This window comes from Nycticebus coucang, chromosome 5 (assembly GCF_027406575.1).
Source record: "Nycticebus coucang isolate mNycCou1 chromosome 5, mNycCou1.pri, whole genome shotgun sequence".
Taxonomy (NCBI): domain Eukaryota; kingdom Metazoa; phylum Chordata; class Mammalia; order Primates; family Lorisidae; genus Nycticebus; species Nycticebus coucang.
The window spans coordinates 13664368-13687006 of NC_069784.1; the positions used below are offsets into that span (position 1 = coordinate 13664368).

The 22639-nt window shown below is 39.8% G+C and overlaps 2 protein-coding genes across 3 annotated transcripts in view; one reads left to right on the top strand and one right to left on the bottom strand.

Moving 5' to 3' along the window:
• Positions 1 to 22639, top strand: part of ADGRL2 (adhesion G protein-coupled receptor L2) — a 581138-nt gene that overhangs the window by 356711 nt on the left and 201788 nt on the right. Inside the window, exon 1 of one of the 2 annotated variants that reach the window (XM_053591013.1) lies at positions 11821 to 11945. The exons of the other annotated variant lie outside the window; for it this stretch is intronic. The gene's annotated coding sequence lies outside the window, so the exon portion shown is untranslated. Of the gene's footprint in view, positions 1 to 11820; positions 11946 to 22639 lie in introns of those variants that run through there. 2 annotated transcript variants of the gene reach the window in all.
• Positions 5842 to 12279, bottom strand: LOC128586485 (dapper homolog 3-like). The gene is made up of 3 exons (XM_053592283.1): positions 11203 to 12279; positions 6727 to 6792; positions 5842 to 5936 (listed from the first exon to the last, which is right to left on the bottom strand). The coding sequence occupies exons 1-3, from the start codon at positions 12277 to 12279 to the stop codon at positions 5907 to 5909; spliced, it is 1173 nt and encodes a 390-aa protein (XP_053448258.1). The 3' UTR covers positions 5842 to 5906.

Below are 22639 nucleotides of genomic sequence, written 5' to 3' on the forward strand. Positions count from 1 at the left end.
CATTCCATAAAAACATCCCATTAGCCAGACACTATAGCTAGACACTCGTAAGGTTTCTTCTTCAAAAGGCTGTGAGAATAGGTGAAGGGTTTCAAAATTACCTCAGTGTGACTGATGCAGGCCATTCTGAATAGTATAATACCACTTCCTGTGTCATACAAAGTTGGGAGCCCTGTCTGGATGTGAGAATGTAGGGTGGCATTTCCTGATAGAAAGTTCTAGAAGGGAATTTTAGGTGCCTTTTTTTTTTAATTGAAATTAAAAAAGTAGGCATCTTTTTTAAAAATGAACTTTTAAAGGACTGTTATCTTCCCAAGAGGTCATAACGCTATTTTATAGATGCAGAATTTTTCAGCGCCTCATGCCTCCTCTCCAAGGTTTGAGTATTGTGGATAACAGGCATAAAATGGTACAGTGCTTTGGTTGGGCTTGTGAATGGTTGTACAAAATGTGAGAGGACTAGAGATGGCTTCAAAATTTACTAAATGCCAGACAACTAGATTGAGATTTTATTATGTGTAAAATTAGGTCGTCTCTGGTAAATTAAAGCAAAAAGGGACTTGTGGAAAGGATGGGTAAGAAAACTGAAATAAAATCTGAATGAACCCACAAAAACATAATATAATGGGGGAAAGGAAAGTAGCACACAGGAAAGAAAATTGGATGGGGAGCGGTGCCTGTGGCTCAAGGGGTAGGGCGCCGGTCGGATATGCCGGAGGTGGCGGGTTCAAACCCAGCCCCGGCCAAAAACCAAAAAAAAAAATAAAAAAAAAATAAATGCTGGAGTTACATTAAAAAAAAAAAAAAGAAAAGAAAAGAAAATTGGATGGGGTTTCCAAAAAAAAAAAAAAAAAGAAAAAATGGAGATGAGCATGTAAAAACAACAGCTCCATACTACCTATGACGTTCTGTGCAGGATATACTTCAGGGAAAGCTAATTTCCTTGCACATTTAAAGATAACATGGATGAGAATCCGCTATAAATGTATTCTGTAACATCACTGAAGTTGAGAAATTATTCAATTGTTCCCAGTATTTTTCTGAGTAAAAATGCGTCTAACGGGGAAAGAGAACAAGAATAAGATCTATTTGAGAAAAAATTTTGTGAAGTAATAGTCTGTGAAGAAATAGTATATTGTTACCATTTCTGGATGCCGTGCATATTAAGCATATTTTATGAATCCTTACGTCCTAATGAGTTTTGTGTATTCGCTTATAAATTGCTGTGTATATCCTTGTTTCTCTTCCATGCATATTTGCCCTTTGTTTCCACAGATGATTTATTTCTCTGGGGAGGGAGTATGTTTACTATTTCCCAGTCGCACCTCGCGCTGAATTGAGGGAAGCAGGTTTTCTAGGAGTGCTGAGTAATTGCCTTTATTATCCTTACACTTTGAAAAATATGTCAGCCTACAGTTTCAGTAAAAATGCAAAATTAAAAATGAATATAGAAAACACTGTGCAAGTTTCCCTGACATTAAATCACCCTGTCATGCCAACTGTAGCACAAATGGCCCTTACAGGGGTCCTGTCCAAACAGTGGGTGATCAAAGACCATATCGGCAGCAACATCGAGTCACACCGGTGATGTCAAGGACAATGTATTCTGAGTTCTAGTTTGTATTTTTATGCGATATCGCGCCCTAACACAAATATATAGACACAGATATATACATATACATGTGCATATATATTTTTTACAGAATTTAAATAATTCATTCATATAAATTATTTAAATGATTTTAAAATTCCTTTGTCAAACAGATTAATGGAACCTTGTTATTCAAAAGATAAATCATTTTATAAGAAGTGGCAAAGACTTCAAGGGCTAATAAAGGTTTTATGAGAGATAAACTTTTAATGAATTAATACTTTTGCATGTACTTATTTTCTATAGACATAAACAGATGCCTATAGGTTTAGAATGATATTTATATCAACATTTTCTGAATGATTTTTAAGGATAGAGTATTCATAGCATTTAAAATAAAGTATGCTTATAGATTTGATTTTTAGGAGCTGATGTACTATAAATTCACCAAGAAAAGTAGAGTTTTTTTTTAAGTATGTTTAGTTTTATTTATTTATTTATTTATTTTTGCAGTTTTTGGCTGGGGCTGGGCTTGAACCCGCCACCTCCGGCATATGGGGCCGGCGCCCTACTCCTTTGAGCCATAGGTGCCACCCAGAAAAGTAGAGGTTTAAATAACAGTGCTGTAAATGTTATTATTTGTGTAATGAGATAAAATAGACTATTTTTTTTTCTATTTGAAATTTATAAGAATCCAGTAATCATTAGTCTCAAACAATTTTATTCAAGTCATTTTCTAGGTTTGAAATGTATTCAGTGCTAAAGTCTTTTCACTAGATAGGTCTTAATCAGAAAGATGTTTTGCTCTAGAAAATCATGGTGAGCTAGTATTTGGATAACAGGACCTTAAGACCCTGGGAAAAATTGTAAGGATTTTTATAAGGCTCAGTACACATTCTTCAGTTAAATTCTGGCATACCTTCAATTTTAGACTCCACTGAAATTCAATTGGTTTATTTTATAATTAAAAACAAGGAAATCATAGTAACAAAAATATATAATGTATAGCTCTCTTGTTTATAATAGAAACATCCATAAAGAAAGAAACATGTTCTAACTTTTCTCATTACCCCAAAGGGAATTGCATCTTTAATCACACAAAGCACAACTGCTTTCTAATTTTGTTTAAAGTGTTTCAGTACTTACAAAAACCAGATCAGGTTATTGTAAATCCAGAGCAAATTAGAATCACTGGCCTCTGCTCAGCTCTATGGAAGGGTTCTATGTAAATCATAAATTTAATGGCATATTAAGACACACATCTGTTTCAGTTTTGTAGAAGTTAATAATCTAACTACACAGTATTTAAACACTTCTTTCATTAACTGGAAAATTCAGGCAAACACTGACTTCTCTCAGTTATAAGGTAAAATATTTTATTTCTGAATTTTGATAAGCTATAAATATAGCTAAGTAGTTACAGATAGTTTTCTAAATGTGCAATCTAGTATCTATTTTTGACCTTACACCATTTCCTCCTGCACAGAAATATTTAATATAGGCAAATGGGCCGGCATTATCATTTCTAATCTACATCTGCATAAGATATTTTGATTTATATATATATGCACACAGGTATATCAGTTTATGATCGTTTTGTAATGAGGCTTTGGAAGCGAAAGTAAATGTTGAGTAATTACATGAAACTGTCAAAATTCATTCTTTTAAGTATTTTTCAGATTCCTTATTTGATTACCCTCAAATTTATTTTTACATGATAAATGATCTTCTTCTTGGGATTCATATTATTTAAAAATCATTCATATTCTTGGGTTCCTTGAACATTTATATTTTACAGCCAGCATTTGTACTCAACTTTCTTCTAATTTTGGTTTGACAAACTATAAACATTTTCTTCACATTACACTCATCATTGTTTCTTTGACACATGCTACTTCACATATCGCAGTAACCTGGTATTATAATGAATTACTGTATTTCAATTATCATCAGACAGTAAACAGGAAATTAGTGTATTCTACCTTGTCTGAACAATTAAAAAGATGTAATTTGAATTTGGGCCTTTAATTCACATAGTAAGGATATAGTATTAATTAACTGGGTATCATAAATTACATCCCCACAATGAAAAGAGGCTTTCTTTTAATGCACTAATCATCCTCTCTAGGTATACTGTAGATATGTGATTTTGGTAATAAGCACAATTGCCTAAAAGTGTGTATAGTTCAGTAACAGTTCCATCACTGAAACAAAAGCATTCAAAGAATACATGTATACTATCCAGGTGATGGTTCACCAACATCTTTTTAATATAGAATGGCTGAATAGGTTATTTATGTACTTTTATTTTTAACCTAAAACAAAAATTTCTTCCACATTTTTTCAGTAATATTACTCAATAAAGCCTTAGTATTACTATTTCAATGCTCCTTGGAGATAGAAATGACATTTCGAGATTCTAAATTTGGATGCTAATTTTAAAGAAAACTGATTCTTTTCTAATGTACTTGTACTTATCACAAAAGCATTTGCTATTACATCATTGTTTGGTCTAGGGCCTAAGTGATTGATTTCATAGTGACCTGAAGAAGGCACTGAAAAGAGATAACAATAAGTTTAAAATTGAACTAAAGATTTAAGTTACTCTTGAAAATAGTAATCAAAGATAGAAATATTCTTATTTTATTAGGAAACTATCTGATGAAAATCAGGTTTAAAACACAACATTTTACTTTTCAAATTGCTGTTCTAGTTTTCACGTGCTCAAATTGATTTTTACTAAAATATGCACCACAAATGAAGGCCATTTAAAAATAAAACAACCAGGGCGGCGCCTGTGGCTCAGCGGGTAGGGCACCTGTCCCATATGCCGGAGGTGGTGGGTTCAAACCCAGCCCCGGCCAAATTAAAAAAATAATAATAATAAAAAAAAAAATAAAACAACCAAGTGGAGTAAAAAAAAAAAAAATCAACAGTTATATTAATTAGAAAACAAAATAACAAAAAATGTTGGTAACCACTAATTTATATGATCAGAAGGATAAGCCAAGTCAAGGTCACACAGTTCATGTTATACAATTTTAGATTATAAATTAAAATATTTTCAAAAATGAAACAAGTTTTATGTTTAAAAAATACCAAGATCATGTTATAATTATCATTACATGCTATATAATTATGAAAATTTTAATGTATCATAATGTAAGACATTAGAAGTGTTACATGATTTAACTCACATTAAAGCAAAAAGGGCATTTTGAGTTTGTTTTGGGAAACTCTTAAAAACCTTTAGTGAATTTTGCCATGCTACAATGAACTATGACATGAGTAATCAAAGTCATATTTCCAGAGCACGAAAAATGCAATTTGGTCTATTCTGTGAAATTGCTATTTGGTTATTTTTAAGGGTCTAGGTTCCAGAGAGTTGCCTCCACTCCATCTCTTTGCTTTTGTTCTCATGTAAGCAATGCATGCTGGTTTACCAAGAATTGACATCAAAGAATTGTAATTTTAGGTTATTCTTAGTTTAGCTTCAACAATTTTAAAGAAAATTTAAAGAAATTTCATTTTCATTGTTTATGGTGGTTTACATGTGGTGGTTTACATACATTAAAAAAAGCGATTAGGAAGTCGGGCACCGGTCCTATATGCCGGAGGTGGTGGGTTCAAACCCAGCCTTGGCCAAAAAAAAAGGAAGTCTTTATACATACATATATTTTTTTTGAGACAGAGCCTCAAGCTGTCACCCTGGGTAGAGTGACAGTTTGAGGCATCACAGCTCACAGCAACCTCCAACTCCTGGGCTCAAGCGATTCTCCTGCCTCCGCCTCCCAAGTAGTTGGGACAACAGGCATCTGCCACAATGCCTGGCTATTTTGGGGTTGCAGCCATCATTATTGTTTGGTGGGCCCGGGCTGGATTTGAACCCGCCAGCTCAGGTGTATGTGGCTGGCGCCTTAGCCGCTTGAGTCACAGGCCCCCAGCCAGGTGGTCTATTTTTAAACAACATACTTTCTTTTTTTTCTTGTAGAGACAGAGTCTCACTGTACCACCCTCGGGTAGAGTGCCGTGGTGTCACACGGCTCACAGCAACCTCTAACTCTTGGGCTTACGCAATTCTCTTGCCTCAGCCTCCCGAGCAGCTGGAACTACAGGCGCCCGCCACAACGCCCGGCTATTTTTTGGTTGCAGTTTGGCAGGGGCTGGGTTTGAACCCACCACCCTTGGCATATGGGGCCGGCACCCTACTCACTGAGCCACAGGCGCCGCCCTAAACAACATACTTTCAAACAAGAAAACCTTTGATTATGAGTATTTATGATGATGTATAAAATGAATGTTCTTATGTTACATTTCATGGTTTGACAGAGCACTGATTGAAGATCTGTAAGAGACATAATTATAGAAAATTATTAAGGTACAGAGATTAATGAACATTATAGGAATAATTTATAGGGAAGAAAGACTAACTTTGAGTTAACTCAGTAAAACAGTGATTATGAGGGGTTTTTTTGTTTTGTTTTGTTTTGTTTTTTGAGACAGAGTCTCATTCTGCTGCCCTGGGGTAGAGTGCTATGGCATTATTATAGCTCACAGCAACCTCAAACTCTTGGGCTCTTGGGTTCAAGGGATCCTCTTGGCTTCCCAAGTAGTGGGGACTACAGGCACCTGCCACAACGCCCAGCTAATTATTCTATTTTAGTATAGACCCCGGCCTCACTCTTGCTCACTCTGGTCTTAACTCCTGAGCTCAAGGGATCTGCCCCTTAGTCTCCCAGAGCGCTGGGATTACAGGTGTGAGCCATTGTGCCCAGCCAATTTTTCTTTTACTTTGCTAACTTTTCACTATCATAATAGTAATAATCTTTATACTAGTTATAGTATAGTTTATATAGTCATCCATATATATAAACACTTGCGGTGCATAGAGTCATGCTACCAGTTGTACTAGTAGTTTTTTTAAAGTATTAATTACTAAATGGTAGGTATTAATAATATATATGATTACATACTTTTAAATACTATCATTAAACATAGTATACCATAATCATTTTTTATATTATACTTTAAGCTATCATTACTTTTGGAGACTGCATCTCTATATTTTGCATAAGGTTTGGCCTCGGATGAAATTTACTAAGCCTAGAGAGCTGGGAGATAAGTTAAAAACTTACTGGCTTTGTCAAATGCTTTCGGCTGTTTGTGCTCTCATGGAAAATCAGTTTTGATTTCTTTGCAACCTATAAGCATGGCAAAACACAAACGAAAAACAAAGTTAGCAACTGCCCACCAGTTCTAGTGAAGTTTGGTATTCACATATTTCTTTGATCTGCTCTAGAACTTTAAAACAGTATATTTTTGGGAGTAGGGAAACTAGTTTCAGCACCAAGCATCCCTGAACAGTAACGATGAATGTTGGAACTGAGTTTGGTTTAGAATATAATCTAGCTGATTTTATGTCTATTTCTGAATTAGAAACCAGAGCTATTTCACATGTTTTTTTATTTCTTTGTTTCCTTTGAGAACTTTGGTAAGCTCTAATCACAGGCAAAAATATGTTCTCTAAAGTAGATGTAACTTGCCCTGGTAGTTCTCAATAGTTGTGCAGCACAAACTTCATGGCAGATTTCAGCCATTGTCAAGTCCTTAGGAGCCCCTTTTAGAAACATCTTAGCTAGGTCCAAATTTGCCTAGAGCAGTGAAGAAGCTCCTACATTGTTCTATTGGTATTACACTATTTGCAACTATGTCCATTTTCCTACCTCTTGGAATTCTTTTGTTACTTACACTATTGTTACTCATATCTGTACTTTAACAAGTTCTTGATCACTTCCCTCTAAACAAAGATACTTGGATGGTAATAGTTTTAAAAATTAGCATAATTTCTGTATCAGACGTACACGAACCTGTGGAATAAAATAATTGTAGTTTCTTAAAGTGGATTAAATTAAAAACATGAGTTTCTACAGTTGGAAAAAACATGCATGGTTAAAATGTTTGAAGTCCATCAATCTCTCCAACCACATCAGCTAATGAGTTCCTTCTGTTTTCTTGGAATGAAATCACCACAAGTAGTTAGATGTTGATTTAACATAAAGCAAATGGAAATGGGTGTTTCCTTTGTCCTTTGTAGAATTTATTTTAAAAAACAATTAGCAAGTATTATGAATAAGCCAATAATTTTGCCATTACTTAAATAATAATATAGATTGAGTAGTTAAATTGGATTGTAGGGAATGTATGACCTAGCCCACCTCCCCTTAACTTGTTCACATCTGCAGACATTATTAAGCTTCTCCTTTCATTCTTTTCCTACCATAACACCTGTATTGTTATAAATGATGTTTTGAATTGTCATGGAGGGTCAAGTAAATTATGTTTTCTGGATGTGGATGTCTTCTGTGGTCTGTGTCATTTAAACATTCCCCTGTAATGGCAGGTTTGTGCCTAACAGCTTAATCTTGAATATATCAATGGAATTGAACGTTTTCTTTCAAGTTTTCATCATGGATATACAATGAAGGTTGAAATGTTATGTCTAAAGACCAAAGAAAGAATTTAAAAAAATTTTAGTATTTAAAGTATTACCTTAGGGAAGAACTACATGTAGATGTAATTTTAAAAAAAAAGCAAGCTTATTGTATTTTTTAGGAAAAAAATATTGACCCCTTTGAACACCACACACGTTTAATACACAAGATCTGAAACATGTACAGGAGATTTTTCACTCCCTATAATCTTAACTCCCCTTTGATAAATTCTTCCCCCTTCCAAGTATCTTCCTCTTTTTGTGATATAGTCTCTTCAAGAACATAGTGGAGAGCGATTCACTTGTGCCCTGGGCATCAATGCTGTATCTATGAAATGTATGTAGACAGTGGATTTTTCCAGAGATTCTTTCTAAGTGAGTTAAACAAGTATAACCAGCCAACATTGGGCCAGCTTAATTCATGCAAAAATATCTATTGATTACTAAGCTCACTAAATAAAACTTCAGCCTAAATTTTGCTTCCCAAAAGCAAAGAGGATTAGACTGATATGCTGTCATTGGGGCGTCTCATGAATCAAGCCCAGATGAGTGAAAACTTTCAAAAGATGAACAAAAGGAAGGGCTAAAATTTTTCAGTAAATGTAAATTGTTATTAATTTTGACACAATTGCATTTTACTGTTCTGAATGAAATAATTTTAAATTTCAAAGGAGATGATGACATAAATAACCTCTGAGGTTGGAGAATTATATAATTCTGCCTTCTTTTTCAACTATTCCAAGTAGCCTGATTTAATTTTCCTAGGTAGATCTGTTATATGTATAAATTTTGACAGATGTAAAAACTTAGGTACATTACAAGGTTTCATAACAGTTCTGCCCAAGTGTATTTTTTCCAGACTAGTTTATATCCTGGATGGATAATATTTGAATTGTTATCTAAGAAATGTTGAGTGGAAATGTGCGTGTAGTTGAAAACACAAATGCTTTAACTTGCGCCTTTTATCTTTTGAAAGGGTGAGAATATTAAAACATCAGTATATCAAGTAGAAGAAATTGGATCATCAAGGATTCTTGTTTCAATCTGAGAATTACAGTGAATTGACCAAAAGAGCATGTTCTAGTTACTTGGACATGTGCAGACAAGTCAAGAACAAACTTGACCAATACCTGGATTTACTTTAGTAAAACAAGTATCTGGCTTTGTGTCAAAATACTGATAGGATTTAGAATCTTTGTGTCTCTTTTGAACAATCTGCTGTTGACATTTTAATAACATTGTTTGGAATGATTTCTGGAGTATGATGACTGCAACATACAGGCAGGAACAGAAAAGTACATACTGTTTCTGAAAGCAAGGAAGCTTAAGTTTCATTCTATTTTCTAGAGGGTTTAAATCTTGGGCAATTAGTTTTTTGCTTTTTTTTTTTCTTGAAAACTAAGGTAAATATGCTTCTTTAGTTGATGGCTGCAATCATTAGCAAAATCGGTGGTTTACACATAGATCAGTAAACTTAGTTATTTCAGCTCGGAAATTTTGTAATTAAAAAAAAAAAAAATCCACTTTTGTTTTTCTTGTATACAGAGGACACAACTGGGTTTTAAACGTTTTTCCAGCGCGATGTGCCCTGCCGTGGTCTATCCCTTTCAGCTCAGGTTCTTCCTTGGCTCTGCCTGGCTGTCTGCTGACACTGCCAACAGAGGGGCGAGGAAGCGTGTTCTGAGGACTAGAGCAAAGGCGGTTTCAACGTAAGGAAATGAGGGAAACAGACCCAGCAGCGCTAGGAATGTACTTGGGAGTCAAGAGCCTTGCAGTTCAGTCTCCTTTCCTTCCTTTGCTTATCCTGGTGAGTTTAATCAAAAACAAACAAAACGCTCTTGTGAAATATAGTCAATGAAGTCAAAGTTTAGCTAGTTCTACGTAACTACAAAGAAAAAGTCATCGCAATTTAAAAAAATGTAACTTTCATTAACGAGCGCGCCGGAAATCTCAGGTATCAAAGACGCATTAACCCCGGAGCGTCCCCCGCGCGCCGCAGCCGGACGGAGGCAGCCGCGGCGAACAGACGTCCTTTCTCCTCGGAGCAGTTACACAAAAGGAGGGCTGCGGAAACTAAAAGTTTCGGGGCCTCTGGCTCGGTGCTTAGAGAAAAGAGAAAACCTGGAGACAGGGTGGGTACAAGACGCATCCTGCGCGCCTCTCCGGAGTCCAGGCCGGCGGGGAGCTCCCGGGCCCAGAGGGGAGGGGGTCCCCCGAGCTGGCGGCCAGCCCCCCTGCGCCCAGCCTCCGCCGCTGCAGCGCCGCGCTCTCCCGAATCCCCCGCGCTCCGTTCCAGAAATAAAATAAATGTTTTTAAAGTGCGTGTGTGTGGACAGGATGGAGAGAGCGCGCCGGCGGAGCGCGCGGAGGACGGAGCGCGCAGTGAGTGGAGTTTGGGGGTAGGGTCGGGGGGATCGGGGTTGATCCGGGGGGTGCGGGGTCCGGACGCGGCGCCCCGGGACCTGGGGGCTGGGTGGGGGGGGCGGGAGCGGGAGCGGACAGGGAGGAGACGCGAGGGGAGGGGCGCGAGCCAGCGCAGGCCGCCTCCGGGGCGCGTTCCCTGGCCGTGCGCGCGCGTCCCTCGCCGCCGCCGCCCGGACAGCCCTGCGGCCGCCCCGCCGGCGGAGCCGGGGCTGGCCTGTCCTCCGGCGGCTGCTCGGCCACCGCCACGGCCACCCGATCGGCTGCAGCCCGTGAGTGTCCCCTTTGGCTCCCCTCCCCGCCGCTCGGGCGTACTGCCGCCGCTGCCGCTCAAATGGAGTGGAAAATGGCCATTGGGCGGCAATGAGTTATAGATTATCTGCTCCACGTTTTGTACTTAGCTGCCTGTAATCTTCTTTTGAGTTTGTCTGAGCCCCTTGCTGTAAGAATCAGGAGGGAGAGATTAGTTCTTCGCTGTAGACGCTAATGTGTTTATATGATTAGCCCAACTGGTGGGGGGGGGGTAGGTGGGAATTTGGGGGGAGGAGGCGGCGGCGGCTGGAGGTGACTCCAGTTCAGACCTCGCCGAGAGTCTGTGTCAGGACTTCGCACTCCCCCGTCTCTCTCCCTCTCCGCTTCTCCCTCTCTCTCTCTCCGCTCACACACACGCAGAGGTGCTGGAGCGCAGTCGGGAGCTTACCGGAGAATTCCGCGGGCTTGTCGGGGGGCAGCTCCCCGCCGCCGCTGTGCGTGGCGTGGCTCGTCCCGCCTCCTCCCCGCGTCCCCGAGCCCGAGTCCTCGCCTTCATCCTTTCGTGGGGCAGCGGCCACCGCTCGGGCTGGGCCGGGAGATCCGAAATGTGAGGAGGGGTCGCCGCCGCCTCCCGCTCCAGGCTGCCGGTCTGCGCGAGCGATGCGAGTCGGGCGGGCGCGGGCCGAGGGGCCGCGCGCCACGAACTGAGTTGGCCCCGCGCCGCGGCGCTGCCCTCCGCCCCTCCCGCGGCCGCCGCTCGCAGGGACTTCCAAGTCTGCGCACCTCTGTCGAGCTTTTGCCTCCGCCGCTCCTCTCTCTCTCGTTCGCGAATTTTTTTTCCTGAGGGAGCGTGCGGTCTGGGGGTGTGTGCAGAAGCCCTCGCTGGCGGAGCGGCGTGCGGGAAGCTGCGGGAAAATGTTGACTTAACCCCCGGAGCCGCCCGGCGCTGGCTGCTTGGCTGCAGGCGGCAGCGGCCGAGCAGGAGGACGCGCAGAGCCGCGGCGCCGCGTCCGGCCGGAGAGCCGCGGCGCCGCGTCCGGCCGGAGAGCCGCGGCGCCGCCTTCTGCGCGGACCCGGCGCCCAGCGACCCGCTCCGGCCCTCCCCGGCCGGGGTCGCCGCTGCCCTCAGCGCCTCTCCCCGCGCGGTCCCCGTGCCAGACGGCCTCTCCGGGGGCGCGCTCGCGGACGGAGGTAAGAGCCGCGGGAGCGAACAATGTGCCTCTGTGCCCGCTTCGGAGACCTGTTTGCTTTGCGCTTCCCGCCCGGGGGTGGATGTGGAGGTGGAGTGAGCCGCGGCTCGGTCGGGGCTCGGCTGGCGGGCCCTGCCCGGCGGGGCCGGAGGAGACCCGCGCTCGCTCGGGCTTCGCGCCCCCGCCCCCTCCCTTTTTGCGAAATCGATCCGCAGAACTCTCGGCCGGGGCCAGCCTGCGTCTCCTCTTCGCGGGGACCTATTGTAGCGCTCTCCCGGCTTCAGTCGAGTTGTGGGGACGCTGGGAAGGGGTGTGGCTGGGGCTACCGTCACCATGCATTTTTTGGGGGGTTCTTAAAATCTTGGAGTCTGCGGATGCCGCTCGTCCTTTGACTGCTGGGCTAGGGAGGAGACGTGTGGGGCGCGCCTCGGCGGGGGTGGGGGGCCTGCGACTCTGCGAGAGCCCTGTGCCCCCCGCCTCCTAATAGCCGCCCGCCCGCGGGTCCCGGGTTGTAAGTGGAGCGGGGAGGCTGAGCCCGGGACTGAGTTCAGGGGAAGTGGAGGGTGGGGGGGCTCCGCTGAGTTGTTGCGTGGTGGTGTTCTCGTCGGTGGTTAGGCGCTGTGGAGAGGCGCGGGTGACGGCAAAGCGCAGGCAGATGTGGCCGGCGCAGCGGCTGGGGCTGGTAACGATTAGGGGCGGCGGGATGCGGCTGCCGGGGCGGCCCTGCGGGGCGGGAGGGTGGCGGGGCCGGGGACCCGGCGCGCCCCGGGGTGGGCGGGGAGCCTCCCGGATACGCAGTGAGAGGACAGCAGCGGGCCGCGCTGGGCCTGCGGGAGGAGTTACGGGTGTGAGCTCCCGGCCAGCTGCGGTGCAGGGCGCCTCGGGGACTCTGGCCTGTAGGACAGGGGTGCCCGGTGGGGAGCAGCGGCGAGAAAAAGGTGTGGGAGGAGCGCGAGGAAAGGGGAGCCCCCAGCGCTAACCGAGCCTGGGCTCCTTGATTGGCTGGGGCGACCCTCGGGCAGAGAGAGGGGCTAGGGCGAGCCCAACGCGACGGCGCCGCAGCGGCGTGAAGCCACGCGTGCCAGACTCCTGCGCGGGGGACCAGTAAAGTTTGCTCCTTTCGCCAAACTACAGGTTTTGGGTTAGGGAGAGTCTCTGGAAGGTTTACTTAGTGCCATAGTGTCGCTGAGCGGAGGCTTTGTATTTTCTTTTTCATCTGTTCCGTCGGTCGTCTGAGAGCGTACTTGGAGGGACAAGGTCCTGCGGCGTAGTTCTCATCCTTTGCTGGTCTTCTGGGACTCCTGCCCCTTGACCCTTTCTCCCCTTCCCCTTTTCCCCATTCCCCGCCTCCCTTCTTCCTGATGCACACCCTGTTGTCTCAGATTCAGACCGAGGAAATGTTTTCCTCGTGTTTCTTGAAAGGTGTCAGCCTGCTTAGCAGCTTCTCCAGGCAGCCCGGGAGCGTCTGAGCTGCAGCCACCAACCGTATGGTTCCCGTTACAAAGGCCGGGCTCCAAGGCGCTCTCCTGGCCACCCTGCCCCCAATGGTTCCATTTTCTTCTGCATTCTCTACACTGCCTGTACTTCTGCGCTCTTTCCCTTTCCAGAAGTGTAGACTTCAAGGGCGTAGTTGGTTCATTCATTTCCCTGTCACTGTTTATGTCTGGGGGGCCCCACCGAGTTTGCTCTGTGCTCAGCTCGAGTTGCACAATGAAGAAAGGCACATCCGTTTGGTAAATAATTACCTGTTGGGATATCTTTCTCTTACCGAATCAGGTTTGATCTTGGGCACACCTTAAAAGACAGACACAGGCAATATGCGTCCATAGCGGAAAAGTGGAGTAGTTTTTTGGGGACGTCTGTGGCAGCAGTCCAAGTTGGGATGGGATTGTTTTGACCTTGGTAAAGGTAACTTTGTAACTTTAAGCTTAGCGTCTTTATAATTCTTGGGAAAGCCTTTATAAGAACATCCACTCCTGGCCAGGTGTGTTATGGAACTTTTTGTTGTCCCGCCCTCCACCCTGCAGTCGATTTGTGCGCGATGGGATACTACGGAACAAATGTTCTGTTGTTTAGAGTCCTCAGACGTTCTGAGTCTATCCTTTTGTTGCTTGCCTCTAAAAGAGGTGCCATTTCACATCATTCTGCACAAATTGTTTGAATTAATGCAAGTGTGAATTCTTACCGTTTGAAGGGGGCTATTAGCATATCAAAGGTTTCTTAGCTTCAGCTCAATTGAGAAAACTTCAGCCTGTCTTCCATTTGCTTCCAAGCGGAGGCCCAAAGGGCAATGAGATTGTAAAGGGTGAAAAATGGGGAGGTGGATTCAGGCTGTGTTTCTGAACTTTCACTGTTTTGTAATTATGTGAGCCAAAAACATTGTCTATTGCTGTGGAACCCTTGCAAATGGCACGACAATTATTTTCTACTGATAAATGGTTTGTTCTTAGAAAACGGTGACCTTTTACTTCAGGATAGTCACTGTTGCCTGTCTTTGGGGGTCCCTTCAGTGGAAGAGAGTGAGAAAGCCTTTCCTTCTAATTTAATGCTTTTCTAAGGCTTACACTTTTGTTATATTAGTAAAATGAGAAAGGCCTTTTAATTATTTTTTAATTAGCCTATAAAACAATAGAAATTTTGTGATAAAAGGACTCACTTCTACACATAGGAAACTTTTTTTATATACAGGTACTTGCTAAATCAGTGGAGGGAGAAGTCACTTGAGGATGTTAAAAAATTAAAAACTCAAGCGAACTTTATTAACTTCTGTTGGAAGTGTAAGTTTGAAAAAGATTTCTAAGTGATAAAGACCCAAGTTTTGTGAATTCTATTCAAATAGAGATAATTCCGATAAAATATTTTCTTTCAAAAATTTTCTGTCTTGCCAAACACAGTAAACTGTAGTATTCAGCTTAAACTTGGTTTGTTTTTTCTTGCTATTTATAATTTACTTGGCTTTTGCTTTTTTACATTTGCAGAGAGATGTGGTCTTTGAATTTCTTTTAACAGCTCAATGTCCATGAATGAAAAAACAAGTAAGAACATGTATTTGTGTCATTTGGGTTAGTTTATGGAGAGCAGATGGGCAAAGGGAGAACTTCGGGGGAGGAATCAATGTTATTTATTTAACTTAATTTACAGAACCTAGTTTTAAGATGAAAATGAATTTTAGGGAAGGTTTCAGAGATTAATAAGCTCATATTTTTTTATATTTTTACCTCTGGTGGCTGGTTGCTTTTGAACATGTTCTGGTAGCCTTTCAGTGGAGAAGGGATTAGTTAGTAATATTCAGTCTCCTTGCTTTTATTTTCATAGTGAAAATGAATTCTAATGTAACAATTCCAGAGGGGGGAAACTATCATTAATTGCCTAACGTTTTTAGTCTTTAGTTTAATAGGGTGATAATTTTTTTCCAGATTACGATGAGGTTTTTTAGTGCCATTGAAATTGTATATCATTACCCTGAAATCATTTCATGATGGTTTATTTATCTGATCCCTTCACTTGTCTAAGAAGTACTTTAGTGGTAAAAAAAGCCCACATTGATGTAATTGCTATTATTGCACTTAAGTTGCTGTTAACTAGTCTGCTTTGAATGCAGAGTGTTATAAAGAAAACACATTATCCTTTAGAGCTATTAGCGATAATCTAAAAATTGTCTTGAAAACATTGCTCTTCATTTTATATTGTAATGATCCTGAATTCAGCAAATCTCTAAAGGTGTAAAATGCAGTGAAAAGAAGATTTTTCAACATTTAGATGACAAAATTGGACTACTTAGAGAAAAATTAATGTGTTAGAGAAGAACTTCAGCTGCCATTTTCAATCACTGTGGGTTACTGTGTGTTGGCAACAGAAGACGAATTTAGAAATGGAGATAGCTCTGGGAGCAGGTAGTTGGGGAAATCAGAATATTGAATCATGTGGGGTAAAACAAACCAGTTACTTCAAGTTTTGACTTGAGAATTTCTAATAAATATAATTTTTTCCAGGCTTTTGACTCTGCTTTATTAATGGACTAACATCAAAGCAGGCAACAAAACTTCCACATGTTATAAAAACTAATATATATACACACAGATCTCACATGCAGTACTACAAGTTTTAATTGAAGACAAGCACTTGGAGTTTTTATTGATGCGATTTTCACAATCAGCAGATATGTTAACACCAGGCTTCTGGGTGTTTCCTTTTCTGAAATGAGCAAGAAGAGAGCTTTAAAACCCAGGTTTACTTAGGGTTAGATCTTTATTTGATCATTGTCGAGGCTTTCTGTATTTTATTAAAAAATTTAAAATAGTATTTTAGTGTTTTCATTAATACAGGAATATGCAAACTGAGATTGAAATGTCTCAGAGGTCAAGAGGTAATCGAGATCTGTAAACTGTGGCAATAAAATGTTATTACATTATTTCCTATCAAAATATTTATTTGACCTTTTGTGAGCAAATATTCAAATAACAGTTTATTGACAGAGATAGTATGGAATGAAGAGATTATTACAAATTATTCTAACATACGGGCTCAACATATTTGTACCTACCTAAGAGGACTCTGTTTTCATTTTAACAAGAATTCATACCACTTGCCTAATTGCTGATGCTTAAGAGCACAGATTAGGTGTATTATGAGTAGGAATGAGACAGAGCTTTAGAAATGGAGTTCAGCGCCTGTAGTCCCAGCTACTCGGGAGGCTGAGGCAAGAGAATTGCTTAAGCCCAGGAGTTGGAGGTTGCTGTGAGCTGTGTGAGGCCACGGCACTCTACCGAGGGCCATAAAGTGAGACTCTGTCTTTACAAAAAAAAAAAAAAAAAAAAAAAGAAATGGAGTTCAGTGTCATATAAGGTGTGGTTTTTACAAAAAAGTTTCTTTAAAGACAAGTAACACTTTTGCCCCTTAATAATGTTCACCATTATCTGATTTTGAGTGTTGAAGGGAGAGGTTCACACTTGACATCTGTCTGCTTTTCTGCAGAAAAGGTTCATGTGCAGTTCCTTGCAAGGTAATATGTTTTAGAAATAAAAGGCATAATTAGAAAAAAGAGGTTCAAAAGATTATTAGCAAAGAATGCCTACCTAAATTTCAATTGATGATTTTGATATAGCACTTCAGCTGCTGGACCTGAAAAATGACTTGAAATCCTGTTAATATTTTGGTCATCTCTGTTTCTGAGGTTTAAATGTTCATTCAAGTTCCCTAACAGATAGTTGTTTTGTAGCTATCTTCAAGAAAAGATGCATTCCTATTTTCTGTTCCTAGATTAAAATCATAATTTAGTTAACTTCTTTCTTACACCACATCATTTTATAGCCCTACCCAAATATACATCTCTTCATATAATTCTTTTTTTTTTGTAAAGACAGAGTCTCACTGTACCGCCCTTGGGTAGAGTGCCGTGGCGTCACACGGCTCACAGCAACCTCTAACTCTTGGGCTTATGCGATTCTCTTGCCTCAGCCTCCCGAGCAGCTGGGACTATAGGCGCCCGCCACAACGCCCGGCTATTTTTTTTTTTTTTGTTGCAGTTTGGCCGGGGCTGGGTTTGAACCCGCCACCCTCGGCATATGGGGCCAGCGCCCTACTCACTGAGCCACAGGCGCCGCCCATCTCTTCATATAATTCTTGATTGACGATTGACTATTTGAAAAATTTAATCACTCAGATTATTGGTAATTAGACTTGATGCTATCAGGAAAATAGATTGAGGTTATGCTCTAAAATCTTTTTGCTGCTTAAGATACTGTTAGATTGGTCAAGTAGTGATCATTATTTTTTTTTAATGCTTTAAGAAAAACCTAAAGAAAATGGTTTAAACACAGAGATGAATAGTTAATTATTGGAATTAGGGAATTAGAATCCTAAAATAACGACATCTTTCTTGACCTAGTGTGATAAGTTATAAAGGAATAACTGGGGTGTGTCATTCCTAAATATTATTCAGGACTTCAATTTGGTATTTAAAAAATAGTATGTAGACTTTGTTAATAATGTCAAATATAAAAATCCCTTGTAATAACTTTGGGATGGGCAGTCATTTTTTTAGGTGAGTTTTGGTTCTAATCAATCAAAAATACTTGAAAAAACGTCTCTTCTAAGGTCTTTTATCTGTTTTACTAAATGGGGGCAATAATTTGTGGATAGCCTTTAACAATATATTCTTACCCAACATTTTAAAAAAAACTTGTTTTTAAAGAAAAACCTGTATTTGACAAATATTATCTAGAGAAAAAATGTAGATTGAATGAAAGAATCAAACGCTTAACATCTGCAAATAAAGTGCAGCTTACAGCAAAATACTATTCATTGTTTTGGAAGCCGAAAGCAAGTTGAAATACAATGTGTTTAATTACAACAAAAATGCAGTTTTATGAAGTAATATAGTTCATCTTTATAGAAGATTTTATGCATTGTGTGGTGGTAAGTAAAATCCCATCACAGTTGTATAAATTTGTTCCATTACCAGAACAGCTTAAAAGAAAAAAAATCAATTTAGGTTGAAAAGCAACAGAAATTAGATTACCTTGGTTTGTAGGAACTTGCCAGCAGTGTCTAAATCGCTTAATAATATCAAAAGTTACCATGTTTCTCAGGGTGAGGATGGTGGTGCCTGCTCTAATATGTATACATTTGTTTGTAGGCACCATTTGATGACTTTGTTTTATGAATGTTTCTTTTTTTTGCTTCTCATTTCAGTTTTATGGAAGCTATTGTATGGTACACAAGAACTGTTTCTACCTGCATATACTCATTTGTCTTAGAGGTTTGTCTTTAGCAGTTGCTTTTCTAGGTTTCTAGAATTTGTGATCAGTTGATATTTCAGATGAGTGTAGTGAAATAGCAGATGTAATTTTACGAGTCAGAAGAAACCTACTCCATCATAAGGGATAACTAGGTTGTTATCAGCAACTGAAACATATTTTGGAAATTTTTATTACTGGCTCTAGAGTTATATTGAATTCTAAATCTTAAATTCTTGTAGCAATAAAGTAGCATGGAATTCATCACAGCAGATAGTCGGGCACCTGTTTTATTACCACCTTGATTAATTCTGGCACCCAGATTTACTGAAGTGTAAGAACAGGCACAGCCTCTCTAAGAGCCACCCGGCTGTTTTTAGGTCATGAAGTCAACTTCCTGGAATTTGTGGGGAAACCAGTTGAAAAGGGAGGACAAATGTCACTTTAAATAGAGATGTTTAAATCAGATTTCTGCCTGAGGGTAAAATTTAGGTCTGTTTTGGCCCGGACGTAATGTCTCCCTCTACAGAGCACAGCATTAATCACGACCTGACAAGAAAATGTATGCTGAGCAAAACGGGCCCCTGTTGGTTCTGTCATAGATTTTTCTAACCTGTGAGGAGTACAGTATAGACATTCAAATTCAGACATGGGGATTTACACCTTAATCGCCGAATTTCAGCGTCGAAATTAGTTGTCTTAAATGAACGTATGTAAAGCTGAAAAATCTTTAGAAGACTTCTTTTTTTTAGGATAGATTTAATACTTTAATAAAAATAGAAATATAAGGTTAAAAGGCACTCAGGTTAAGCAGAAGTTAACTTTTTGGAAAATATCAAATTTTAATTCTGTTATAAGAGGCATTAAGTAACTTAAAAATATTTTTTTATCCTCTAATAGGAAAAAAGAAATGGAGATTAAAAACACTTAGTTCTTGGCTGTGAAAGATGGGAGAAGTTGAAAAGATGGTTAACTTTAGACTTAGCATCAGTTCAAACACATACTAATATGTTGGAATGAAAACAGCTAAAGGACTCTATCTTTTTCTGGATGAATCACAAAAATCTTCAGCCATTGTAGTAGTGAAAAAAAGCATCATAAGGTTCCTAATAAAAAAGGGTTTAGTTTTGGTTTTTCAGTTATTAGATAATTCTCTTTAACCCCTTTATTGGGAAAGTGTATACACACATTTACATAAGTATAGTTATTCCTTTCTATTATATATATTGATATTCAGTGTGACAGTTACTGGTTAAAAATTAGCAAGTTTGAAACATAAAATATGAATAATTAAGGTGTTTCTTTTTAAACTAATGATACTTATTTAATATCTGTTTTGTTCTCAAAGATATTTCTTGCCTTTTCCTGGAGAAATGCTTTACTATCCACACTTTGAGTCCTTTTGTAAGTATTTTTAAATCAGTCTACACCTCAAACAGATTATTGCTCTGGATTTAGTTGATAGAAGAATCTAACCCCAATTACTGTCAAAAATGGTGCTTCGTTGCTGGGGGTCAGGGAGGTGACCTTGCTTTTGACTGATAATTTCTCTTGTAGGGGGTAGTAAATAGTCTATTTATAGAGATAGCAAAAGAGAATCCTCTGTTTTCTTTACAAAGTAAGTTATAATTTTAATCATTTATTCTTAATTATAAGCACTGACAGCAGTGTTCCATATAAAGGGTGAGCCATTACAAGATTTTAGGTAAAGTCTTTAGTTGATATATAACATTTCTGTTTTATGTAGACTACCTTTACTTAATCATTTTTCAACTTCAATTTACATACAAAATAATCAAAAAATGATTTTTCCTTGTATCTTTACTTTGGAGCAAAGTATTTTTGTATGGAAATATTATTTCTTTATCAAACTGGTACTTGTTACACAAAAACTTTATTCTTCTGTGCTAAAAGCCTACCTTTTTTTAGTGTTTGCTGCTGTGGTTTTGATTTGGAAATTGTAGAACACATTTCTTACATGATGTTTTCTCTGCTCATCTTTTTGTTCTTAATCTAGGGATGCTTATGGTATATTTAAATTCTTACAGTTACTGGTTTTCCTCTGGTTAAACACTCATTTGTGTTCTTAATCTCAGGATCCTTGAGGTATATTTTTGTTCATAGAATTCCTGGCTTTCCTATGGTTAAAGCCTAACATAATTTTGGAAACATTTATTTTGATAACATTGTAGCACTTATAGCATAGTAATTGTACATGTTTTCATAGAATTTGTTGGGGGCTTAAGGCACTAAATGACAGAAGATACAGTATATAAATTTGCATATTGAAGATTGTATATATCTTGTTTCCTATTTTTAAAAAGGTGGGCATACTCTAAAACACTTGATTTTTGCTTCATATACCTCAACAAAAATTATACTACAATTATGATGTCCTAGACATTTTCACTTTTCCTAGTTAACTATTTTTGCCTTTTTTAGCATTCTGTCGTGAGGAAGACAGTGTTTGGATATTAGGTACTTTTCTTCAGTGGCTCAATAGATGATTAATAGGAATGTTTCCTCATTTTGCTTTTTCTGTTGCTAGCACTATGATCCCCATACCCATAGCCTGCATGGAAGAAGCCACTTTTCACATTGTTACTGGTTTTAAACTGGGTCTGCATCCTGAAAAGCTAAAAATATGTGTGAAACAGAATTTGTCCCTTATTAAACAAAAAACAAAACAAAACAAAAAAAACAAAACCCATTTTAAAATGCTGCTTATTTGCTGTTGCCTTTCCTCTGCCTTGTTTGATTGGAAAAAGGAAATACAACTGATAGCTTGATGATTTCTGTATGTTTCAGCATGAAAGTTAGCATATCTTTTATGATTTTCACTTGTCCAGTAAGAAACTTAGTTTTAAACAAATCGGTTTGTATAAAGCCTGTCAGTTCATTTATAGGTAAGCCACACTGGATTTGCCTCAGATTTTCCGTCTCTTTTGACACGTCCTAGAGGCTGTGTGTGCGTGATGAGAGGGAGCAGTTTTAAAGGACAGTGCATCAAATATTCTTCTACACATTTTTGGCAACACATTGCCCCAAGACTTTGAAACTGTTCTGAACTTGCCCTTTGGTCCCCTGGCAGAGATGTATCTTATCTCTGTATAAGTGGGAAAAGGAATATGGCAGGAGAGGACCTTGTATTAACAGAAATCTAGAACAAATTCTGAAAAAACGTTACAGAAAGGTACACTTTTTTTGTATTGAGTTCATGACAATAGATTGTTCATGAAAAAGTACTCTCCACGTTTAAGTTTTAGCATCAATTAAAATAAGAAAGTATATTTGTTCTGCATCATTTAGAATTGATCTTTTGTCTTTCCCTGTAGATCAGTCCCTAGAAGCTGCCTTCCGTTACTTCCTTAGCGTTGTGCAGATGAATCGGGGATGGGCAGCTCTGATTTGGGTGGCCTGTAATTTCAGGCTGGTGCTGTGTAAGCAAATGAAATGTTTTCTTTTCCTGGAGATTCGCTTTGTGTGAGTGGCTCGTGTGGGACTTTGTGACAAGTTTGTGTACCCTGTCTGCTCAAGCTGCCTTCTTAAGCAGGTTGTAGGACGAGGATAAATCATATTGAACCACACATTTTCAAGGATAGTTATTTTAATCAGATTAATTGGGGAGGAGGCGGGGAAATGCTATCTAGCATAGTAAGATTTCTATAAAATGGTGACCTGCATTTTTATGTAGGCAACTGCCTGCATGTTTCAAATAGTTTTGCTAACCCTTGTTATTACCTGCAGAGGGAGCTTTTATATGAGGTAAAATAATCAAGGCACTATAAATTGACAATTTCTCTTTTGAAATTTATATTTTATTAAACAAGTTTTTTATTTTTGTTTGAGAAAATTTGTTCCAAGAAAAGTAAGGAATTTTGAGATTAGGCAAATGATAGTGAAATTTAATATACTAAGTGCCCTGTGTTGTTTATTTTCTATATTAATAGGTAACAAA

Bases quoted from the DNA above. Each gene is read 5' to 3' on its own strand.
- LOC128586485 (XM_053592283.1), bottom strand. From the start codon at position 12,279: ATGGTGACGGTAGCCCCAGCCACACCCCTTCCCAGCGTCCCCACAACT. The intron at 6,793-11,202 runs GTAAGCTCCCGA...CCATGCTTATAG, and splicing joins CAAGCCCGCGGAATTCTCCG to GTTGCAAAGAAATCAAAACT. The intron at 5,937-6,726 runs GTAAGTTTTTAA...TGTCTCTTACAG, and splicing joins GAAAGCATTTGACAAAGCCA to ATCTTCAATCAGTGCTCTGT.